This window comes from Lonchura striata, chromosome 5, assembly GCF_046129695.1.
Source record: "Lonchura striata isolate bLonStr1 chromosome 5, bLonStr1.mat, whole genome shotgun sequence".
Taxonomy (NCBI): domain Eukaryota; kingdom Metazoa; phylum Chordata; class Aves; order Passeriformes; family Estrildidae; genus Lonchura; species Lonchura striata.
Window position 1 is genome coordinate 49,911,022 of NC_134607.1, and position 19,669 is coordinate 49,930,690.

Sequence of the window (19,669 nt, forward strand, 5' to 3'; positions counted from 1 at the left end):
TGGGAAACTATGTCCCTTGGCTGTTAGTACTGCTTCTAGGAAGAATTTTTTTTAAATGAAAATTGGTTATTTAAGTTAAAGTCACATAATAATGATATAAAAATGACATTGAGTCCATGAGAATGCCTTGCCTAAGAAATCAAGTTAAGCCAAGCAACAGCCACTACTGCTTTTCTGTCTTGTAGTCAGTTTGTCTTTGGAGCCTGGCATAGACACTGTGAGCTTTCTTGACACTTGAAGTCTTTTGTGGGTTAAAATGGATATGTGCACAGTTTGTATTTAGTTCTGAGTTTGCAAAATGTGAGTTGTTTTCATTTTTGTTTCCAGCTTACAAGCAATTCGCTTGTAGGGGCTAAAAGGAAAGGGTTTCCCTCTTCAGTAGGCAAAATCAGGTTTAGTGACTTCAGAAGTGTGAGCGCTTTTTATAAAGGTTTGGTTATCTGGTGTATCTGGAGCTTTAACACCTCCAGGCTGAATGACAGGATTTCCGAACTACAGAAATTTCAATAGCTGACGTCTATTGAGCTTGTATTTCTTCAGAGGCTGGCTGTGTGCCAGAAGTGTTGCATCTATAGATATACTTTCCAGTCCGCTTAGGACATGTGTTTGGCTGCATGCCAGCTGTAATAGAATTAATTGTAAAACAGAATATTTTCATTTAAATATACCATATCTGTCTAGTTCATAAATTACTCTGGAACAGGTATTTAGGCACATAACTCCTCACTAAGATCCTTTAGGGATCTCATCTTCAGTATCATGTTTCTAACTTCCTGTAGACAGGAAAGAGGGAGCCCTAAATTTCTCACTTCACTTAACATAAATATAAAGCTTGTTACAGACAACATCATTGACACAGAATGAACTGCTTTCATGAAAGAATCACAGACTGCTTTGGGTTTGGAAGCAACCTTAAAATTCATCTAGTTCTAACCCACCAAAATAGAGATCTTTTTTGTTTTATTACATGGTTGAATAAAGCTGCTGTAGTTACTCAGTGTGTAGTAATTTTGTCAGGAATTGTGGAAAAATAGGCCAAATGTAGCTTAAAAGAAATTCATAGGACTCAGTGAAAACAGCAAGTGAAAATACTGAATTTTTGTTCAACTGACTGGCCAGTGAAATATGAGTAGATATTAATACATTTCTTTATCAGAAAATATAAAATGTGTTTTAAGACTGAACAGAAAAGAAAGGAACTAACCTGGAAATTTTCTTCACATTTCATTATATATTTTTAATACAAAGTGGTCAAAGCTTAATGACTGAAGTGAATATTTCAATAGGGGTCTAGGCAGTAGTTAAATCACAAGGTATAGAATGAAGTCTGTTCTTTAAAAGTTTACTTAAGACTTTACACAATGTTTCTCGGTTCAAACAGTGATGTAATGAGGTAAATTCCTTCTAGACTTCAAGTTACCCCAAAAGAAACACTAAAAATAGATACACCATCTAAAAATACCACCAAACAAAAAAAACCCACCACAACAACCAAATAAAAAATGCTCCAAGGGGAAAATATTTTTACACCTACATTTCTTTTCTATATTGGTTTGAATTGATTAACAGAACAAGAATGATTTTGGTGATAGGAGACACATAGACCAAGAAAATGGATGTCAAATAGGTTCAATATATTATTGATTAATTTGATACATAATACTTGAATAAAATATCATCTTAATAGTGTGTCTCAGTCATGTCCCAAGCCAGTAAAGTTTTGAGCTGTGCTTTAATTTCTAGATCTGCGTGTCTGTTCGTATGCAGTCATGTCGCATTCAAAAATGCTTATGGTCCAGTAGATTCCCACCAAAGTCAATGGGCACTGCTTCAATCTCAACCCTCTGGTTATCTCATGCCTTTAATTATCACTGCAGATGTATACTCAAGAACACAGTTGATGTTACTATTATCTCAATTAGCCTTGGCTCATAGAAGAATCATGCTGACTTCAGTAGTATCTCAGTGAAGCTAGTAAAAATCTGTGTTTGAAGGAAGGCTAATGTTATATATTAAGATGGAAGTGAGCCGCTTAAGGTTCAAATAGAAGATTAAGCTAAAAGAAGAGATTGGATGTCATTGATTCTACCAAGGCTTATTTCCAAAAGCAGCTAGGTTATGTACTGAGTTATGCAAGCAGTATGCAATGTACTGGATTGTGCATGTGAGGACCCTGGTCCAGTGAAATGACTGGGAAGGAGAGAATGTTAGTCATAACCACAAGTACCAAGTTGTGTAGATGTGTCACACTGGACAATAACGAGACAGTTTCTCCACATTTCTATCAAATTTAATAAATGCTGAATTCCTTTGAATTGGTAGATAAAGATTTATAGTGTAATTTCCTCCAGAGTAGTCCAGTTCATGCTCTCATATGCTGAGATGGCTTCTCTGCCATCTTTGGTTGTTATTCTTTTATTTTAATAAAGATGAGATGAAAAGGCAGGATTTGTCTCCTTAATGCACAGGAAGTATAGAAACTGAGATAAATTTTAGACCTTTGATGTTAATAATCCAAGTCCTATATATTTCAGTTGGTCTAGAATTTCACATAGAAATTATGGTACAAGACATTTGTATTGTAATTCAGAATGAAGAGGGAAGTGTTGTAGAAACAACAGCAAAATGAAAGAAAAAAGTAGAGTCCCTTTAGCTATTAAATGCTAGATATTAAAGTTGTTTTTGAACTACTAATATTTAGACCTAGAGTGGAGAGCTTGACTATGTCGATAACATCATTGTAAGGTGCAACTCTGTAGTTCCTGTTTCATTAGTCCAGATAAATAAAACCTTTTGAAGAATTTATTACTCATTTACTCAGTATCACACCATTTGTGTTTTGCCTCACAACTTTGAGGCAAAAGGAACTGGTTATGAAACAGGATATGCAGGTCTGCAATAACTTAAACATGGAAAGTAAGTAATAGGTTCAGTTCAAACTTTTTGCTATCACTAAATGGTCTGTGACTTTAAAATGTTCTAGAGAGAAAGAAAAAAAACATATAATACTTGTTTTTCTCTATTTAGTGTGCACATTTTAATCAAACTTCCATCAATAAATCTTTTCATAATTTAATCTATTTTATTAAAAATGTGAATGCTTGCCAAAAAAACCCAACAGATGTGGAGAGTGACAGTCAACTGCAATTGTGGCATAAATTAAGTTCTTTAAGTAATCACATTATTACCAGTTAAAGTTGGTAAAACTATATTGAAGAATGAAGTCTGTGTCCTACTGGTGAAACCCTCCTAAGTTTTGAAGAATGATGAATATTTATGTCATTTAAAGTTGGTTCAAATTGCAGAGACCACCTAATTTGTTGAACCACCTTACTGGTTGCCACTGTGTCATCATAGTTTCCACAGGAGGGTTATTCAGAGCTACTCAGCTGTATTAGTCTTTCCCAGTTTTACTACCATTGCAGGGTCCCTGGGCCTCCAGCAGCCTGAAGTGCAGCAGCTGCCTCAACATAAATTTGGCACAGTTTACGAGAAAAGTGAGGAAAAAAAATTGGGGTGGATATCAAAATGCTAGTTTTGTCCTCAGCTTTTTAATATTTTAAGGATAAATACAGTCTTCTACTAATGAATGAACTGCCCTTAGCTGGCTTTCTTTCAGTTGTTCTGGTGATCATAACAGTAAAATGAAATCCTAGATAAGCTGTATGTCTGACCATATTAGCAAGCACAGATATATTGTTTTTGTCTCTAGGGAAGAAGCAACCATCAAAACAAAAACCCTCTTGCAGTCAACTGAAAAGAACTAGTCTTAAAAATCAAGCTCCTGAAATCGTATTTAAACAATTAAAAGTTTGTCTTCCAAAACTGCAAGCACCCAGCCATTGTGATTTAAAGCCTGTGTAATTTGTGGAGAGTGAGGTATTTCTGAAAGCCAGGAGAACTTGTGTTAGGTTATAAGAGCCCTGTATTACTTACCTGCACTTTTAAAATTTATTTTTCAGTTTTAATTTGTTGGTATTGATGGAAGATGGTAAGCAGGGGCAATGCATCTATATTTGGGAGTGAGACGGGGGAGAGTTTTCTTTATTAATGGAAAACTCCAGGAAGCTTGTTCTCATTATATACTGGTCCAGATCCAGTAAGGCAAATATCAGCCAGTCTTCCAAATCAATTATTAAAGTGTTTTCAATCATGCTCAAATTATTTTCTTCAGCAAGGAGATTGGCATTGATTGTTTTATGATTCTGTCTTGTTAGTCTCTGCAATGAAATGCCATAAATATGCCAGTGCATCTGTGCAGAGGTCTCCATTAGGGCTTGGGCTGGGACCACCCGCTCGTTTCTCCAGAGCAGACCAGTAACTGCATTATAGCACTTTTTCATTAGCTACTGACCTGGACTGACTGTAAACTGGTGACCAAGTGGAGAAAGGTATTTTGTATCCCATTATTAATCCCCAGGGCTGTCAAGTATTTTCATTAAAATCTATTAATAACTTCTTTATCCTTCAAATAAGTCTGCTGTCATGCAGACTTACAGTTTTTTGCTTTGTAAAATTGCCAGAGCATGTAGTTGTGCATATATGACTGCAAAATCTGCTGACAGAAATTGGGAGGTTACCAGTGGCTCTCAATTCCTGCCTATGGGTCAATACACATAACAGTGAGCATGTACACCAAATGCCTTCCTGCCCCAAATCAGTATTTTTCAGCTGTCAAAATAATTACTTGGGTTTTCTTTAAAAGTTATTATTTTATTCCCTTACACCATCTGTTTTATTTAACACTGAGAACATACAATGGGAAAGGGACAATGACAGGATTACTGTCAAGTAAACTACACAGTGTCTGTATTCTGTTGGGTAGTTAAGATGTATAATATAATAAGTTTTAATTGTGAAATAGCCTCATTCTGTCAAGTGGTTGTATTTTACATACTTTGACACAAAAAGTAATATGTATTAAATCTATGCTGAGGTATTGACATTTTAGCAGTTGACTCCATTAAAGAGGGAATTTTAGCTGGTGTGATGCAAGGTTCCTCACAATGCCAGTGTGCAAGAAGACACTTTGTCATGGTTTGACACTGGCACAATGCCAGTGCCCTTATGAAAATGTGATCTCTATCTTGAATGCTGTGAAGTGGAATTTAGAATAGAGCAAAGCAGGCCCAAACTTGATAACAGGAAAAAAAACTTTATTAAACTACCACTACAAAAGAAAAGAGAAAACTAAAGAAGGGAAAAAAAAAAAACACACAAAGATCCAAATGAAAACCTTGCAAAACATTCCTCCCCCCACCACCCAACTCCAACAAACCACAGTGAGACACAATCTGGACCCCAATCAGGTTTCCACTCTCCAAGCAATCGATACTCAGTCCATCAAGGGAACAGAGTCTCTCCTGTGCCACAGACCCCCCAAGAAACACAGCTCTACATCCTGTGTTTCCATGTCACACATGGCACCGCCCGGAGAAAAAGTTTGCCATGGTGACCCTTCTCCTTTCCATGCACAGTGCTCTCACCACTAATGCATGGATGGTCACTGCCTTTAGGATTTTTCCTTTCAAGGATGCCCTGCCAAGAGGGGAGAAAACAACAGTTCAGTTTTTCATTGTTTGGGACCACAGTCCCCCCCATTTTCCCCTGGGGCCGAGGGCTCAAGAACAGAGATCTTCTTCTCTTCTCATTTCTTTCCAGGGCAAGGGGGCGCCACCACAAACCTCCTAACCTTTTCTCTGTTCACTCCACTTTTGTCTTTTTCTCAGCTGAAGCAGGTCTCTTGACTCACTGGCATCTTCCCAAAACACAGTCCCTCTTGACGGAGAAGATTTGGTTCAGGTTGTGGCTAACACGGAAAAGTCCAGCCAAAAGCCACTCCTTGTCCCCCTCCCATCTAGAATTCCTCCTTCCAACATCCCAGGGTCCAAGGTGTCCCTCTTCCTCTCTTTTAAACCAAGGAGGGGAAAGGAAAATTTACAAAGCTTTCATTTCTCAAGAAAGGGTTAAAAGTCCGAACTCCCAGGATGGCTCGATGCCTGGACATCCAGCAACTCCCACACACTGGGCACCTTGCAGCAGCTCCCCCCGCTCCTCCTTCCTTGCGGCTTTCTCTCTCCCTCTCGGGAGAGGAACTCTGGGGGGGGAAATGGAGACATCTCAGATTTCTTCCACCCTTCCATCTGCAGGGGCCAGCCCGGTTCCAGTCCTTTCACCACCCTTGGGGCTTTCGGCCTACCTTTCTCAGGCCATGGGGGCTTCCCCTCCCCCACCCAGCTCGTGGCTGGGCGGGGGAAGGTCTGCACTGCACGCTGACCGGAACCAAAGAGAGCGAGTTCCCCTGGGAATTCTGCTTTCAACCCCTCTGTGTTCTCAGAGGCGTGTCTACTTTCAATTGGTCAATATCTAAATTGACCTCTTCCTTCCGGGAAAAATTATCTTTCCGTGTCAAACCACGACATTCCACCCTTCGCCTCTGAGAACACAGACTACAAAAAAAAAATCATTATCAAAATTACATTCAACACATTCTATATAAAACAGCAACTTACACTAAATCTCCACCCCAATTCATCTCAAAACCCAACACATGCTTTGCTCTTATTCCTCCTGATCCCATTTCACAGCATTCACCTTATCACCATATTATCTTATCTTATCTTATCTTATCTTATCTTATCTTATCTTATCTTATCTATCTTATCTTATCTTATCTTATCCTATCTGATCGATTCCCGGTCAGGGAACCAAATGTCATGGTTTGACACTGGCACAATGCCAGTGCCCCCATGAAAATGTGATCTCTACCTTGAATGCTGTGAAGTGGAATCTAGAATAGAGCAAAGCAGGCCCAAACTTGATAACAGGAAAAAAAACTTTATTAAACTACCACTACAAAAGAAAAGAGAAAACTAAAGAAGGGAAAAAAAAAAAACACACAAAGATCCAAATGAAAACCTTGCAAAACATTCCTCCCCCCACCACCCAACTCCAACAAACCACAGTGAGACACAATCTGGACCCCAATCAGGTTTCCACTCTCCAAGCAATCGATACTCAGTCCATCAAGGGAACAGAGTCTCTCCTGTGCCACAGACCCCCCAAAAAACACAGCTCTACATCCTGTGTTTCCATGTCACACATGGCACCGCCCGGAGAAAAAGTTTGCCATGGTGACCCTTCTCCTTTCCATGCACAGTGCTCTCACCACTAATGCATAGATGGTCACTGCCTTTAGGATTTTTCCTTTCAAGGATACCCTGCCAAGAGGGGAGAAAACAACAGTTCAGTTTTTCATTGTTTGGGACCACAGTCCCCCCCATTTTCCCCTGGGGCCGAGGGCTCAAGAACAGAGATCTTCTTCTCTTCTCATTTCTTTCCAGGGCAAGGGGGCGCCACCACAAACCTCCTAACCTTTTCTCTGTTCACTCCACTTTTGTCTTTTTCTCAGCTGAAGCAGGTCTCTTGACTCACTGGCATCTTCCCAAAACACAATCCCTCTTGACGGAGAAGATTTGGTTCAGGTTGTGGCTAACACGGAAAAGTCCAGCCAAAAGCCACTCCTTGTCCCCCTCCCATCTAGAATTCCTCCTTCCAACATCCCAGGGTCCAAGGTGTCCCTCTTCCTCTCTTTTAAACCAAGGAGGGGAAAGGAAAATTTACAAAGCTTTCATTTCTCAAGAAAGAGTTAAAAGTCCGAACTCCCAAGATGGCTCGATGCCCGGACATCCAGCAACTCCCACACACTGGGCACCTTGCAGCAGCTCCCCCCGCTCCTCCTTCCTTGCGGCTTTCTCTCTCCCTCTCGGGAGAGGAACTCTGGGGGGGGAAATGGAGACATCTCAAATTTCTTCCACCCTTCCATCTGCAGGGGCCAGCCCGGTTCCAGTCCTTTCACCACCCTTGGAACTTTCAGCCTACCTTTCTCAGGCCATGAGGGCTTCCCCTCCCCCACCCAGCTCGTGGCTGGGCGGGGGAAGGTCTGCACTGCACGCTGACCGGAACCAAAGAGAGCGAGTTCCCCTGGGAATTCTGCTTTCAACCCCTCTGTGTTCTCAGAGGCGTGTCTACTTTCAATTGGTCAATATCTAAATTGACCTCTTCCTTCCAGGAAAAATTATCTTTCCGTGTCAAACCACGACACACTTTTATTCATTTTTTAGAATAATTTTTGACAAAAATGGGAAAATGAAAGTGATGGCCAATGTGAACAAATGGAGCTTTTGCTGATTGTTTATAATCAGATAGCTTTTGCTCTTGGTTGATGTAATTAAAGCTTTTTCTCCCTTTTATCTATGAAATGACTATTTGAGCCTGTAAATAGCACAGTTCTTTTGATGTTATGTATGCTGGCACTTGTCATTATTGTGTATTGTAGGTCTCCTGACTAACCTGAACTTGAGTGCAGTATGCCATTTGGAAAGTGACAAAAAGAGTAGAGCAGTCATGTATTTTTGGTGATCCCAGTAAATAAAAATTAATTATGTTTGGCAAATGTTTGTGGCCTTATAATTCTGTAGGTAGAAGCTACAATTTTGTGACTGTATTCAATGAAATGTGCTTTGATGTTCTAGAAATAGACACAGAGTGCAACTGGCTAAAACTAACTGTGTTGTTCTGCTAAAAAAGGCAATTATGCAAAATCCATAGTTCATTCTGTCAGTATTAATGATACGTATGCTTAGTGCCTCTCATTTTGAAGCCTCAATGCTAGACTTAGATAACCCATTGTGACTTTTGCCAGACCACAATTGTCAGCCTTAGACTTAAATGTGCGAAATTGAGTGTTCTATTACCACCTCACCCTGCCAGTTGCTTTAATTTATGATTTTTTCTTCATTTTTTGTTCTTAACTATAGTTACATGCTATTTTATAAAAAATGTTTTATATATATACATATGTATATCTTTACTGTACTGGTAAGAGAGGAAAAATCAGTCTGGGTTATGTGTCATATTTTTTTTGGTTTTGGGCTTTTTGATTGTGGGCTTGTTGTTTTGGTTTTTTGTGGTTTGGGTCTTTTTATAAAGCAGGATGAGCCACTGCAATATAAGATAGTGTAATCTATCCTGTAGTTGTACCATTTGGTTGATAGGAACCTTGTGCCATGTGGATTTGGCTTTAAGGAATATGGGTTTACCAAAGAAAGTTCACTAAATAATAAGGCTGAATTCTTACCTCCAATGAGCATTCATTCTGTGAAACTAAAATCCTGTAAATGGTAAACCTGCTCGTATCTCTGCCAGGATGCTCTCTTGAAATGCGACCTCTGTGGTGGCTTTGGTGGAACCTGGTCTTCATACAGATCTTGCACAAAATATAGATGTGCTGCACAACTTCCTTCGCTCTGTTTTATTGTCTCTAAGACCCCTGAGGGAAATACTGAAAATCTAAAGCAGCTGTAGTCATGAACAAGCCCCGTTATTATTCCTGTGTTAACTTGTGGGATAGTGCAGGATGTGTGCCATGTCTGTTTCCAGACCACAAAACTTGAGAAAGCCTCTATGGCTGTATCTGGGAAATCACAGTCAAGGCAACTTGAGAGGTGCAGACCACAATGCCTTTCTTCCACAGGGGTTAAGATTAACTGTTCTTTATTCTGCAGGCTGCCTATTTTATAGCACAAACCACAGCAGCCAATTTAGTGGTGATGGGGATAAACAGGTCACAGGTGTCTCACTGAATATGTGATAGTGATTTGTGTTTCAGTATCAGACTAGATTAATCCAATATCACTGTTTTTTCAAGAATAATGACTACTAATGGATCTGCTCTGGCACTTCTAGACCATAATGAAACTGCAGTGATTTGATGATTCTGGTGATAAGGAAATCTCTGTCTCAGAAAATGTCTATTCTTTTTACCATCAGTTCTGTTAGGCTTAGTTGGTTGGTTTTGGTGGGTTTTTTTCCCTGACCAATTGTCATACCTTTTACCATTGTCTTTAAAAATTACCATTTCTATTACAGCTGTTTTATGGTTTTCAGAATTGATTTCTGATAAAATCTGGCTTCCCACATTAAAATTAGAAATATTTTTTGTTTTACTTTCCACATTAAACCCTAAAATATTTTCAATTTACTTTCATTTGTGGTAACTTTATCTATGGCTGTGTATATAGTTTTATTTAGGGCACAAGGAAAAGAAATGGAGCTGCATCAGGGGACATTCAGAGTGGATATTAGGCAAAGGTTTTCGCTGCAAGAGTCACTGGGAAGTGGTTGCAGCGTCCAGCCTGTCAGAGCTCAAGAAGTATCTGGAAAACACTTGATTTTAGGTAGTCCTGTGAGGAGCAGGGAGTGGGAGGGAATGATATTTATGGGTCCTTTCCAGCATGAGAACTTCTAGGATTCTATGATTTCATAGAACCAAAACATGCTTTCCCTCCCCCACCCCCCACCAACTTTTTTTTTTAAAGGGCATGACTAAAACTCTGTTCTAGTTTCCCTCTGATTTTAACTTGGCTAAGTGTAATGTTTGTCCAGAAAAGTAACATGGCACTGATGTTCACCCCAAAGCCCTTTACAATAATTTTTTGCAATATGTTTCTGCCACTTCCTTTCCTCTTGGGCATTGATGATGTTGGACACACTTCTTCCTCAGTCTGGAGATCTGCACCATAAAGTAGCTGATCACAAAACTTACTGTAGCACTTAAACATTTCTATTTCTTTAGGTTAAAGTCTAGTGATAATAATGGTTGTTTTCCAAATTTCTGAATTTGGAAATTTTAACTGTACAGGATTGCTCCAGGGTGACACAGTGTTAAAATAGTTTCACCCCTTTTTTTTCTCCTTTTTTTTTTTTTTTTTTTTTTTTTTTTTTTGTTTGTTTTTTAGGGACGCAAGAGTGAGGCAGAGAAGTACTTCATGAAGGCTATTCAGCTGGATCCTACCAAAGGAAACTGCTACATGCATTATGGTATGTTTCAGATAGATAGGATTTCAACGTGTATTCCAGGCTTGCTGTTAATCTCTCCAAGTGATTAAAGATTTGAGAAGTTCTACTGGCAAAATATCTTCTTTAAGAGGGAAGAAACTAATCTACCATATATTACTTCATTACCATTTTTCCATCATTGTAGGCGGAGAGGTGAAGATTTTCATATTTTGCATAGCTTTTCTCCTGTGAGAGGAATTTCGATATTGCTGCTGCTCTGGGAGAGAACAAAGGTGACTCTTGCCATATGTCAGAATTTCATGGCCTGGAATATTATTGTTACAGTTTTGGCCTGACTTCACTGATTGTTGGTGGGTGGGCAACCAGAAATTTTACTTTAGTGTGTGTGAATTCCATATATTGAAGTGTCTTACAGGCCTGACATCTACCTCCTTCCCACCACCTTGTTGGCTTGAAATGGCCAAGTATTACAAAAGGTTTTGACAAGTTGGCTGTATCTTTCCTTTTAAGCCATGCATGTTGCATAAAGAGCACAGTTAATTTGAAGGTATCTTTGTAACATTGTATTGTTTTTGCTAGATGTGCAAAAAACACTTCCAGATGTGTTTAGTCTCAGGGAACCAAAATTATTTATGGACTAATTCTTGCTGTATTTCAAAGCTGATAATGGACAAATCTTAAAATGCAAGCTATGTTGTGCCAATTGGAACATAAAAAGCATTAAGTTTCATCTTAGTTTAGGAAAAAGGCAAGAAACTACAAAGCACAGTATATATATATATATATATATTATATTATTTTCATTTTCTCTTCTGGTTCTTACTGGTAAAATTAATAAAAATGAGTTGGTAAGAGGGAAAATCAATCTCACATAATAACTATGTTTTTACTCTGTGATGTCTTCGTCTGAATTGCTCATATGTTGTATCTGTTTGGTCCTATGCAGTATGAAATTCTGTATATTAGATTCCCAGAATCAGCCTTTGGACTTAGAACATGTCATTGTATTTAATGTAGCCCAGTGTTGCATTATTTTGCATTATGAAACATTGCAGTTCATAGCATTGTCTTCTCTTTATGCCTGTACAAGTAAAAATTATAGGGAGATTTGTGGATATAAACCCCATTATTTCAATTGGATGTAAGTATCATGTATATCTCAAGACAATGAGTAAAACTTACAGCTGATGGTTTCTCAAAATCCTACTCAAGCCCCTTCCAGCCTTTCTTACTAAGAAATCTGTTCTCAGTTGTTAGGAAATCTTTGCGTACAAATTCAATGGTTGGTCTCAACAGTCCATCTCAGCAAATGATGTTAGGATTTAGTGTATTTTATTATAGGTCTAGAACTTTTTGCTTTTTCACTCATTACACATCAACTTGCTTGTCCTTTCCTTCAATATTCCCTCTGTCTCATTTTCAAGTATCTTATAAACTAAAATCATGGCTATTCAAATCATCATTCATGTCTGATATATTGACTTCTTCATTACCAGATTACAATATTAACGTGGTGTGTTATTTCCCAATTAAATTATTCCCTAAAGGTATTGGAAAACTTTTCCTTTATTGTGTAAAGGATTCAAAAATTGGGTTCTGTCATTTTGCAGAGGTGATAATCAACATAACTGAAGTTCTACTCAGCAGTTAGGAGTGAAGGGTAAAATTCAGTGTTTGGAATAGCAGCATAGTAAAATGGGCTGCTGAAGGGCAATAGACACAAGAAGGTTCTCTTTAACAGTCACTAGGTCTTGGAGCATTGTACCCAGAGAGCTCTTCTGAATGCATGTGAAATCTTTTCATAATATAACTTCTGATCACCTCACTGATTCAGTGATGTTGTTCTACAATTATATTGAAGTAGCTATGAGAAAGATATGGTCTACTTCTGCTAGTGTCTGTGTCTTGTGTAATACAGTTGATCTCAAATCCTTGTCACTTTGAGCAGAGAATTTTATAAAATTTGAACTGATTTATCCATGATTTTTCTTTCTTCCCAGCTTTATTTCTCTTCTCTTTTCCACCTATTTCTGGAATTAATGAGAGCTATGTACCCTGTGTTACCAGGGGCATTCCAAATAATCCATTAGAATCTCTAGAGAACACTTCAAGCTTTACCTCTCCATCTCATTAATTTGTTCCAGCACCTTGTCACAGGTACATTCTACATCCTGGGGAATACATCCATATTTTGCATGTAAATCTTAGAGGTTACTTTTTTTTTCTCAGCATGAAGATGTTGGATGAGAGAATAAAGTAGTTGGCATCAGTCCTAAAAAAACACATACCTCACAAAGCAGCCAAATGAAAAGAGTGGTCAGCTGGGACATGACAGGGTGTTGATGGAGTAGCAGGAATAAATGGACTGAAGATTTTCTTCCAAGTGCACATGGATTGCATACACTTAGAATTTGTGCTTCCAGGTTGTGCAGATGTTCTTTTTGACTTCTAACCTGGACTTTTCTTGGAGCTATGAAAAAAACTGTCAATATGCTGTATCTTTTAAGAGGCTTCCCTTTGTATTATAATGTGATTTAATTCAAGACATAAGCTAAAACTATCTTTAGGTATTACTTGGTGCAAGGAGGCAGCTTATTTAATCACATGAAAATTTGGAGGGCGTGGAACAGTTTCATGGTTGCTCCTTGAAAGATACAAGCACAAACATGTTTCTCTGCTCAGGCTGGCATTATAATTAGTTTTCTGTAGGTACTTGGCTGACTTTGGGTTTAAGGGGATTTAAGTTTCAAGCAGTGTTTCCCAGACTCATTATTCTTGAAAATGTCTGAAGGGAGAAACAGTGGAAAAGCTGAAGATATATAAATCCCTGTAGACTGCTGATATCATGCCACTTCATTGGACATAAGGGGAAGTGGCTTTTACTCTAGTGACCAGAGAGGATGTCAGTCCCCTCTCAGATGGAAATGCAGGCTGCTGCTCACCTGACCACCTTTCTTTTGCCCTTCTTTCCTTTCTACCTCTTATATGCCAGTTATCTGAACTTGGTGCAAAACCATTACATCTTACAAATTCATGAGGGTTGATGAGTGATCTGCTATAAGCTGCTCAGGTACACAGTATGCTACACCTCACAGATGGAAGAGAGAAAATTCTCATGAATCAGGAAGAAGAAAAGGTGAGAGAGGAAAGAGTGAGGAAAGAGTGAAGAAGCAACAATACTTTTTTTTTCCTCCCACAATATATGTGTTTTTGAAGTAGAAAACTGGAGGAATTTTTTTGGATACTGAATTTGTATGCTTCTGTAAGGTTTGTGGCTTTTAATTGGATATTTTTATACACTTGTTTTTTAAATACACATTTTCTAAAGACTGCCTGACATGAACCCTTTTGATTAAAAGAGGTTGAACTTAACATTTTTTTATTTTTGAATTTCCATATTTTTGTTCTGGGAGTTTTCTGTCTTCTAAATATTTTAAGAATCTAATGGCATCTAAAGAATCAGTGCATCAAATTTGTCAACAAATGTTCTCAACTTGGGCATGTGCAGTCAGGTCAGACAAGTGCCCTTAAGGCTCAGAGACTATGTAGCTTTGGATATAGTATTTGGATGTATGACAAAGGAGGTAAAGGTCTCTGTTTCTGTCTGCACTGAGCCTATCTCAGGAGAAACTGAAGAAAGATTATGTATAAAATCTGTCAGTGCATAGTGATGGGGTGCATTTTAAACAGTGACATACTTAAAATAAATTCTTCATAATTAGGATGCAGTGTAATTGAGGAGTTTGAAATTGTTGAAGCTTTTCCTTAAATGAAAAACACCAGTGCTATTTGTTGTGTAGAGTTTATCTCCAGAAGTGTCTTATTTTATTTATACAAAACAAACAAAAAACCATACAAAAACCAACCAAAAATTAAAAAAAAACCAACCAAAAAAAAACAAACCAAACAAATCCCTCAAAAAGCCCTAAAGTAGAGTTCATTTTACTTGTCTGCTAAAAATAGGTTTTGCCACTATGCCTCTTAATGTACATATAGTGGCATTTCTCCAAAATTATGAAAATAGAGTGAGGAATAAAACAAAGACATAAAGGAGGAGTAAGATTTCAAGATAAATGTGTGTAGAGGTCCCTTCTCCCTTATGGCTTAATTGGAATAGAAAAGTCTAGAACCCAACAGGATGTTCAGATTAACTCTGTTTTATTAATAGCTGTTGACACCTCCTTTTAAAATAGTTTCCTTTGAATAATACATAGTTTCTAATAAGCCTAAATTGTATAAAGATTCATTTTTCATTATAAAAATTGATTATTCTCATTATATTAATTATGCATTCACTTAATTTGGTAGCTCACACTGATAATCTGCCTTTTTAAATGCATTCCCAGATAGAGATGTAAAACAAAAAGAGACTTTCAGATTACATAAAACTGAAGTGTATTAGCTATATCCTAATTGAACTAAGAACAGATTAACATATTCCCAAATACACTTTTGTTTTTACATTGTCTTTCACTTTTGAATTTGTGATAATTTAGGAATTATATTTATAGATTTTCTTACATCGTCGGTTTCTTTTTAAGCAAGTTTAACTTTTTAACTGTCTTTTTTATTGTTTCTCAATTTCATCATAATATTCTAATCACTGTTTCTGCAAAGGGCTCTTAGCCCTTTTTATGCCTAAATTTTCACCTAAGTTAATGAGCACTTTGTGTCTCTCTTACTTCCAAAGATGCCTGCTTTACCACTGCTATGTCACAGCCTGAAAATGGGTTGTAATTGCTATGGTTTAAGGATTCAAGTATATTTAATTGAAATATGATAGCAGTGAGTTTTCAAGCACCTTTTTTTCAGTCTTTGTCTTAGGCTAACATGTATTAGTGAGTGTGAGAACTTCTATGTATTTACAGATGTGACTTCATCTTTATTTCTTAAATATTTCTGCTTAGATTTAGGTTCAGTAAGGTGAAGTGCCAGGTCCTGGACTGCTGGGGGCAGAATGGCTGGAAAGCTGCACAGAAGAAAAGTAGCTGGGGGTGTTGGTTGTCAGCAGCTGAACACCAGCCAGCCCATGCCCAGGTGGCCAAGAAGCTCAATGGCATCCTGGCCTGGATCAGCAATAGTGTGGCCAGCAGGACCTGGGCAGGGATTGTGTCCCTGTACTTGGCACTGGTGAGGACCCACCTTGAGTCCTGTGTCCTGGGTCTGGTTCTGAGCCTGCAAGAAAGACATTGAGGTGCTGGACAATGCTCAGGGAAGGGCAACAAGGCTGGGGAAGGGTCTGGAGCACAGGTCCTGTGAGGAGTGGCTGGGGTTGTTTAGCCTGGAGAAAAGGGGAGACTCAATCGCTCTCTCCATCTGTCTGAAAGGAGGCAGGTAGGGGTTGGTCTCTTCTCCGAAGCAATCAGTGGCAGGATTAAAAGAAGAAGCCTCAAGCTAAACCAGGGAGTTTCAGGTTGGACATCAGGAAGATTTTCTTCTCTGAAAGGGTAGTAAGCATTGGAACAGGCTGCCCAGGGAGGTGGTGGAGTCACCATCACTGGAGGTGTTCAAGAAAGGACTGGTCATGACACTTAGTACTATATTTAATGAGCATGGCGGTGTTCAGTCAAAAGTTGGACTCGATGATCATTAAGGTCTTTTCCAACCTAACTGATTCTTTGTTCTGCATCTATAATATTTTAGTGTAGTCACATTGTTCTCATTGTTTGAGTTTTATGGTTTTTGTCTTCATTGACTGAAGAGCAGCCTAGGAAAAAAATATATATTTCCCCCACATATTTAAGGAGAAACTCCTATGAAGCTAGAGTATCAATGTTGTATTTATAAGAAAGATGAACATAACTATGACTCATGAAGTCTTACTAGTTTCTTTCCGAGAGTTTTATATGGATTGTAGAAATGTCATGCTAGTCCACAGGTAGGTCATTTTTGTCAATGAAATGAATAAAACTTCACAAGCCATAAATCCAGTGAATGGATTATCCTGTTTCTGACTGACAGGTTAGCTAAATGAAGTATATATCAAATGGTAAATGAAAGTGCATGGATCTGCTGCATTGGGAACCTCAGATCCTATATGGTGATTTTGTATGGAGAAATTAATACCTTTGATGAGGTAAGGTCAAAGTGAACCAGCTATAGTACGTCCATCACTAAGTCACTTCCTAATGTGCACTTGTGAACCTTTCTGCTGATGACAGAGGCATTTTAAATCTTTGGGAAATCCTAACATTGATATACAGTGATTTTGTAGGAAACTACAAACTTGTTTATGATACTCAAATAATACATGTTCATAAAACATATGTGCTCTTTGGAGAAAGGGTCTCTCTGTCTTACCATGTGCCATCAAATCAGGGTCCTGACTTTGGATGTAGCATATACCTGCTCCTACAGTATCAATTAATGTAATTCCAAGACTGGATTCCTAGACTTGAAGCAGGAAGATGTAACTGTCTTGCAGAAATACTTCATTAAGCTGCTGAACTTTCTGCGCTCAGAACTCTAATGAGAAACTTTAGGAAAATCTTTAGCTACTACTAACCAACAGTATTTCTTAGTTCCAAACTGAGGACAAAAATTGAGCTGTTCAGGACAATTGCCCAATTTCAAGTCCTTTTTGTCACTCTAGGCTACTGTTATCACACAACATTAAAAGAAGATTATTACAGACCATTATAATAACTATTTTTTCTAAACTCCCTTTAGTACCAATCACTCAAGTGGAATGCAGTGGAGTATTTCCAAACAAGCTAGGTCACTGACCTGAAATGCTGTGGAATTTCCATGCTTCTGGCTCTTCCCTTGGGTTTAGCCTTAAATCTAATCATTCTGGCATCTCTAATACATAGTTGACTCTGCTTCCTCAGCACAATATACTAGACTCTCAAGAGATGTGATATAGATAGTGCAGATCAGAGACAGGGTTAGAAATGTGTCTGTGTGCTTCTTCCATATTGCCAAAATGTAGCATTTCTGTAGGGAATGAAAAATGAACATGAACAGTGCTGGAGGCTTTGTGGCTGGAGATTTTGTGGCACGAACAATGCTGGGGGCTTCTTTGCTAATGGTCATATGTTTTGACCTATGAGTACTATCTCATGGGGATTTTTGTAGAGATAGCATGAAGCTGCTACAAAAGTGCAACTGGATAGTTCTTTTTCAGCCAAATTTTACATTTCCAAATCTTATACATCATCAGGTGTGTGGGAAATGAAATAGAGTTCAGGATCTTCCTTAGTATTTGTTAATCATGAGATTCTCTGTAGTATATATTTTCATCATTAATCTTTTGGTTTGGTGAGAGCTGCCAGTGGTCCAGATGTGGTCACAGGTTTAGTCATCAAGTCCCAAAGGTTTGCTAGTTAATTTTTTCTCTCTTGTCTATGACAGTGCTCTGAATGACATCCAGTGGTATATTTAGCACAACTGCAACAGATAAGTTTTTCAGACAAAGAAAAGGACTAATAAAAAAAAGTCTTTTCCAAGCCAGTGCATATAATGATATTGCAGCACCCACTGACTTGCTTAATATTCCATTATGTTTTATTTTCATGGAAGATTTTTTTCTATGGAAAGTCATTAAATGGAGAAGGTCTCCAGAAGTCCTTCCAGCAAGAAACCGAGTACACATTTCAATTAAGATGGAATGGGATACAAGGAGCAGCAAAAACTGAAATGCTGCTACCATTTAGGTGATTGTAATATAAGTTGCCTTTGTTTCTCTTATCACATCTTCCAAGTTCAGCAAGAAATTGTCTAAACAGGTCTGGAAAAGCAGGATGTTTAATCAAACATTCCCTTCCTCTGGGAACTGCTCCTTCACAGCCATTGAATCTGTTTTGAAACTCCTAAAGGAAACAGTTACATTAGGTCATGTCTCTTGATTTTGCATCTTGAAGCATTGATTCATCATCTGAAATACTTTGGAAATCAACTTGCAGGCAAGGTCTCTCCTCATTTCTTCTACTGAGTGCAATTTAAATTTCCCACTTTGAAATCTCTGGTTGCAACAGCTCTTTAGCTCTGCATTGCCACAGCAGAGCTGAAGTTGATAGTAACTTCAGTGATGGTTCTGCCACTGAGAATAAAATTCTGCTCTCAAGATATCATCTGCATCAGACAAGATACAATGCATTGAGTCAGCCAGAATCTGCTCCCTCTTCTGATTTCTGTTGAAACTTGAAATGCTTTGAAAGCACCAGCAGATATTCAGCTTCCAATCCTCAATGTTGAATGTGCTGAAAGAGCTTCTAGTGAAGTTTATTGCAAACAGATTTTACAGTTGGTAGAGTGGCTCTTGGTAGAGCCACTTTTCATGTTGTGGAACTAAAAAACTCTTTTGAAGAGGATAAGAAGCAGAAGACTTGGTGAGAAATGTATATTAAAAGGAGGAAGTTCCTGTTAGGATGGCACTGGAAGTTTTTTCATTATTATTCAGAAGGTAGTTTACGCAGTTTTGCTTGGATTACTAAAGATATCACACCACAAGTCTGTCATAGCAACCTGAGTAAATGCAGAACCAGCAGCATTCTGAGAACATTCAAGATAGCTCTTTTCAAAAGCAACACCATCAAGATGAGCTATTTCAGAAATCTACTCTGTTCTGGGACAGAGTATCTTTGTGTGTTTGCCAGTAAGTAAAAGAGGGAACATTTCAACTAAAAGACTGGTGCAAATTGCACTTTTGTCTAGTAAAATAAAGGCTCACAGTGCCTGCAAGGAATAGTTAAGCCCATTCTAGAGGAACACACATATCCCTTTGTGTTCTGAACATAAAAGATTTTTACACAGAGACATATCCCAACCAAGGAATACCTTTCCAATTAATACCTTTCTTGTTACAATT

General features: G+C 38.2%; 1 protein-coding gene and 1 long non-coding RNA gene across 2 annotated transcripts in view; one reads left to right on the top strand and one right to left on the bottom strand.

The window, feature by feature from the left end:
* The window catches only part of TMTC2 (transmembrane O-mannosyltransferase targeting cadherins 2), a 235,404-nt gene that overhangs the window by 181,332 nt on the left and 34,403 nt on the right, over positions 1–19,669 (top strand). The window contains exon 9 of the mRNA XM_021528041.3: positions 10,800–10,881. Coding sequence (XP_021383716.1) covers positions 10,800–10,881 — 82 coding nt within the window. The remainder of the gene's footprint in view (positions 1–10,799; positions 10,882–19,669) is intronic.
* Positions 5,140–6,630, bottom strand: LOC144246274 (uncharacterized). Its single transcript, XR_013339949.1, has 2 exons — positions 6,200–6,630; positions 5,140–6,097 (listed from the first exon to the last, which is right to left on the bottom strand). It is a non-coding gene; the product is annotated as an uncharacterized LOC144246274 (long non-coding RNA).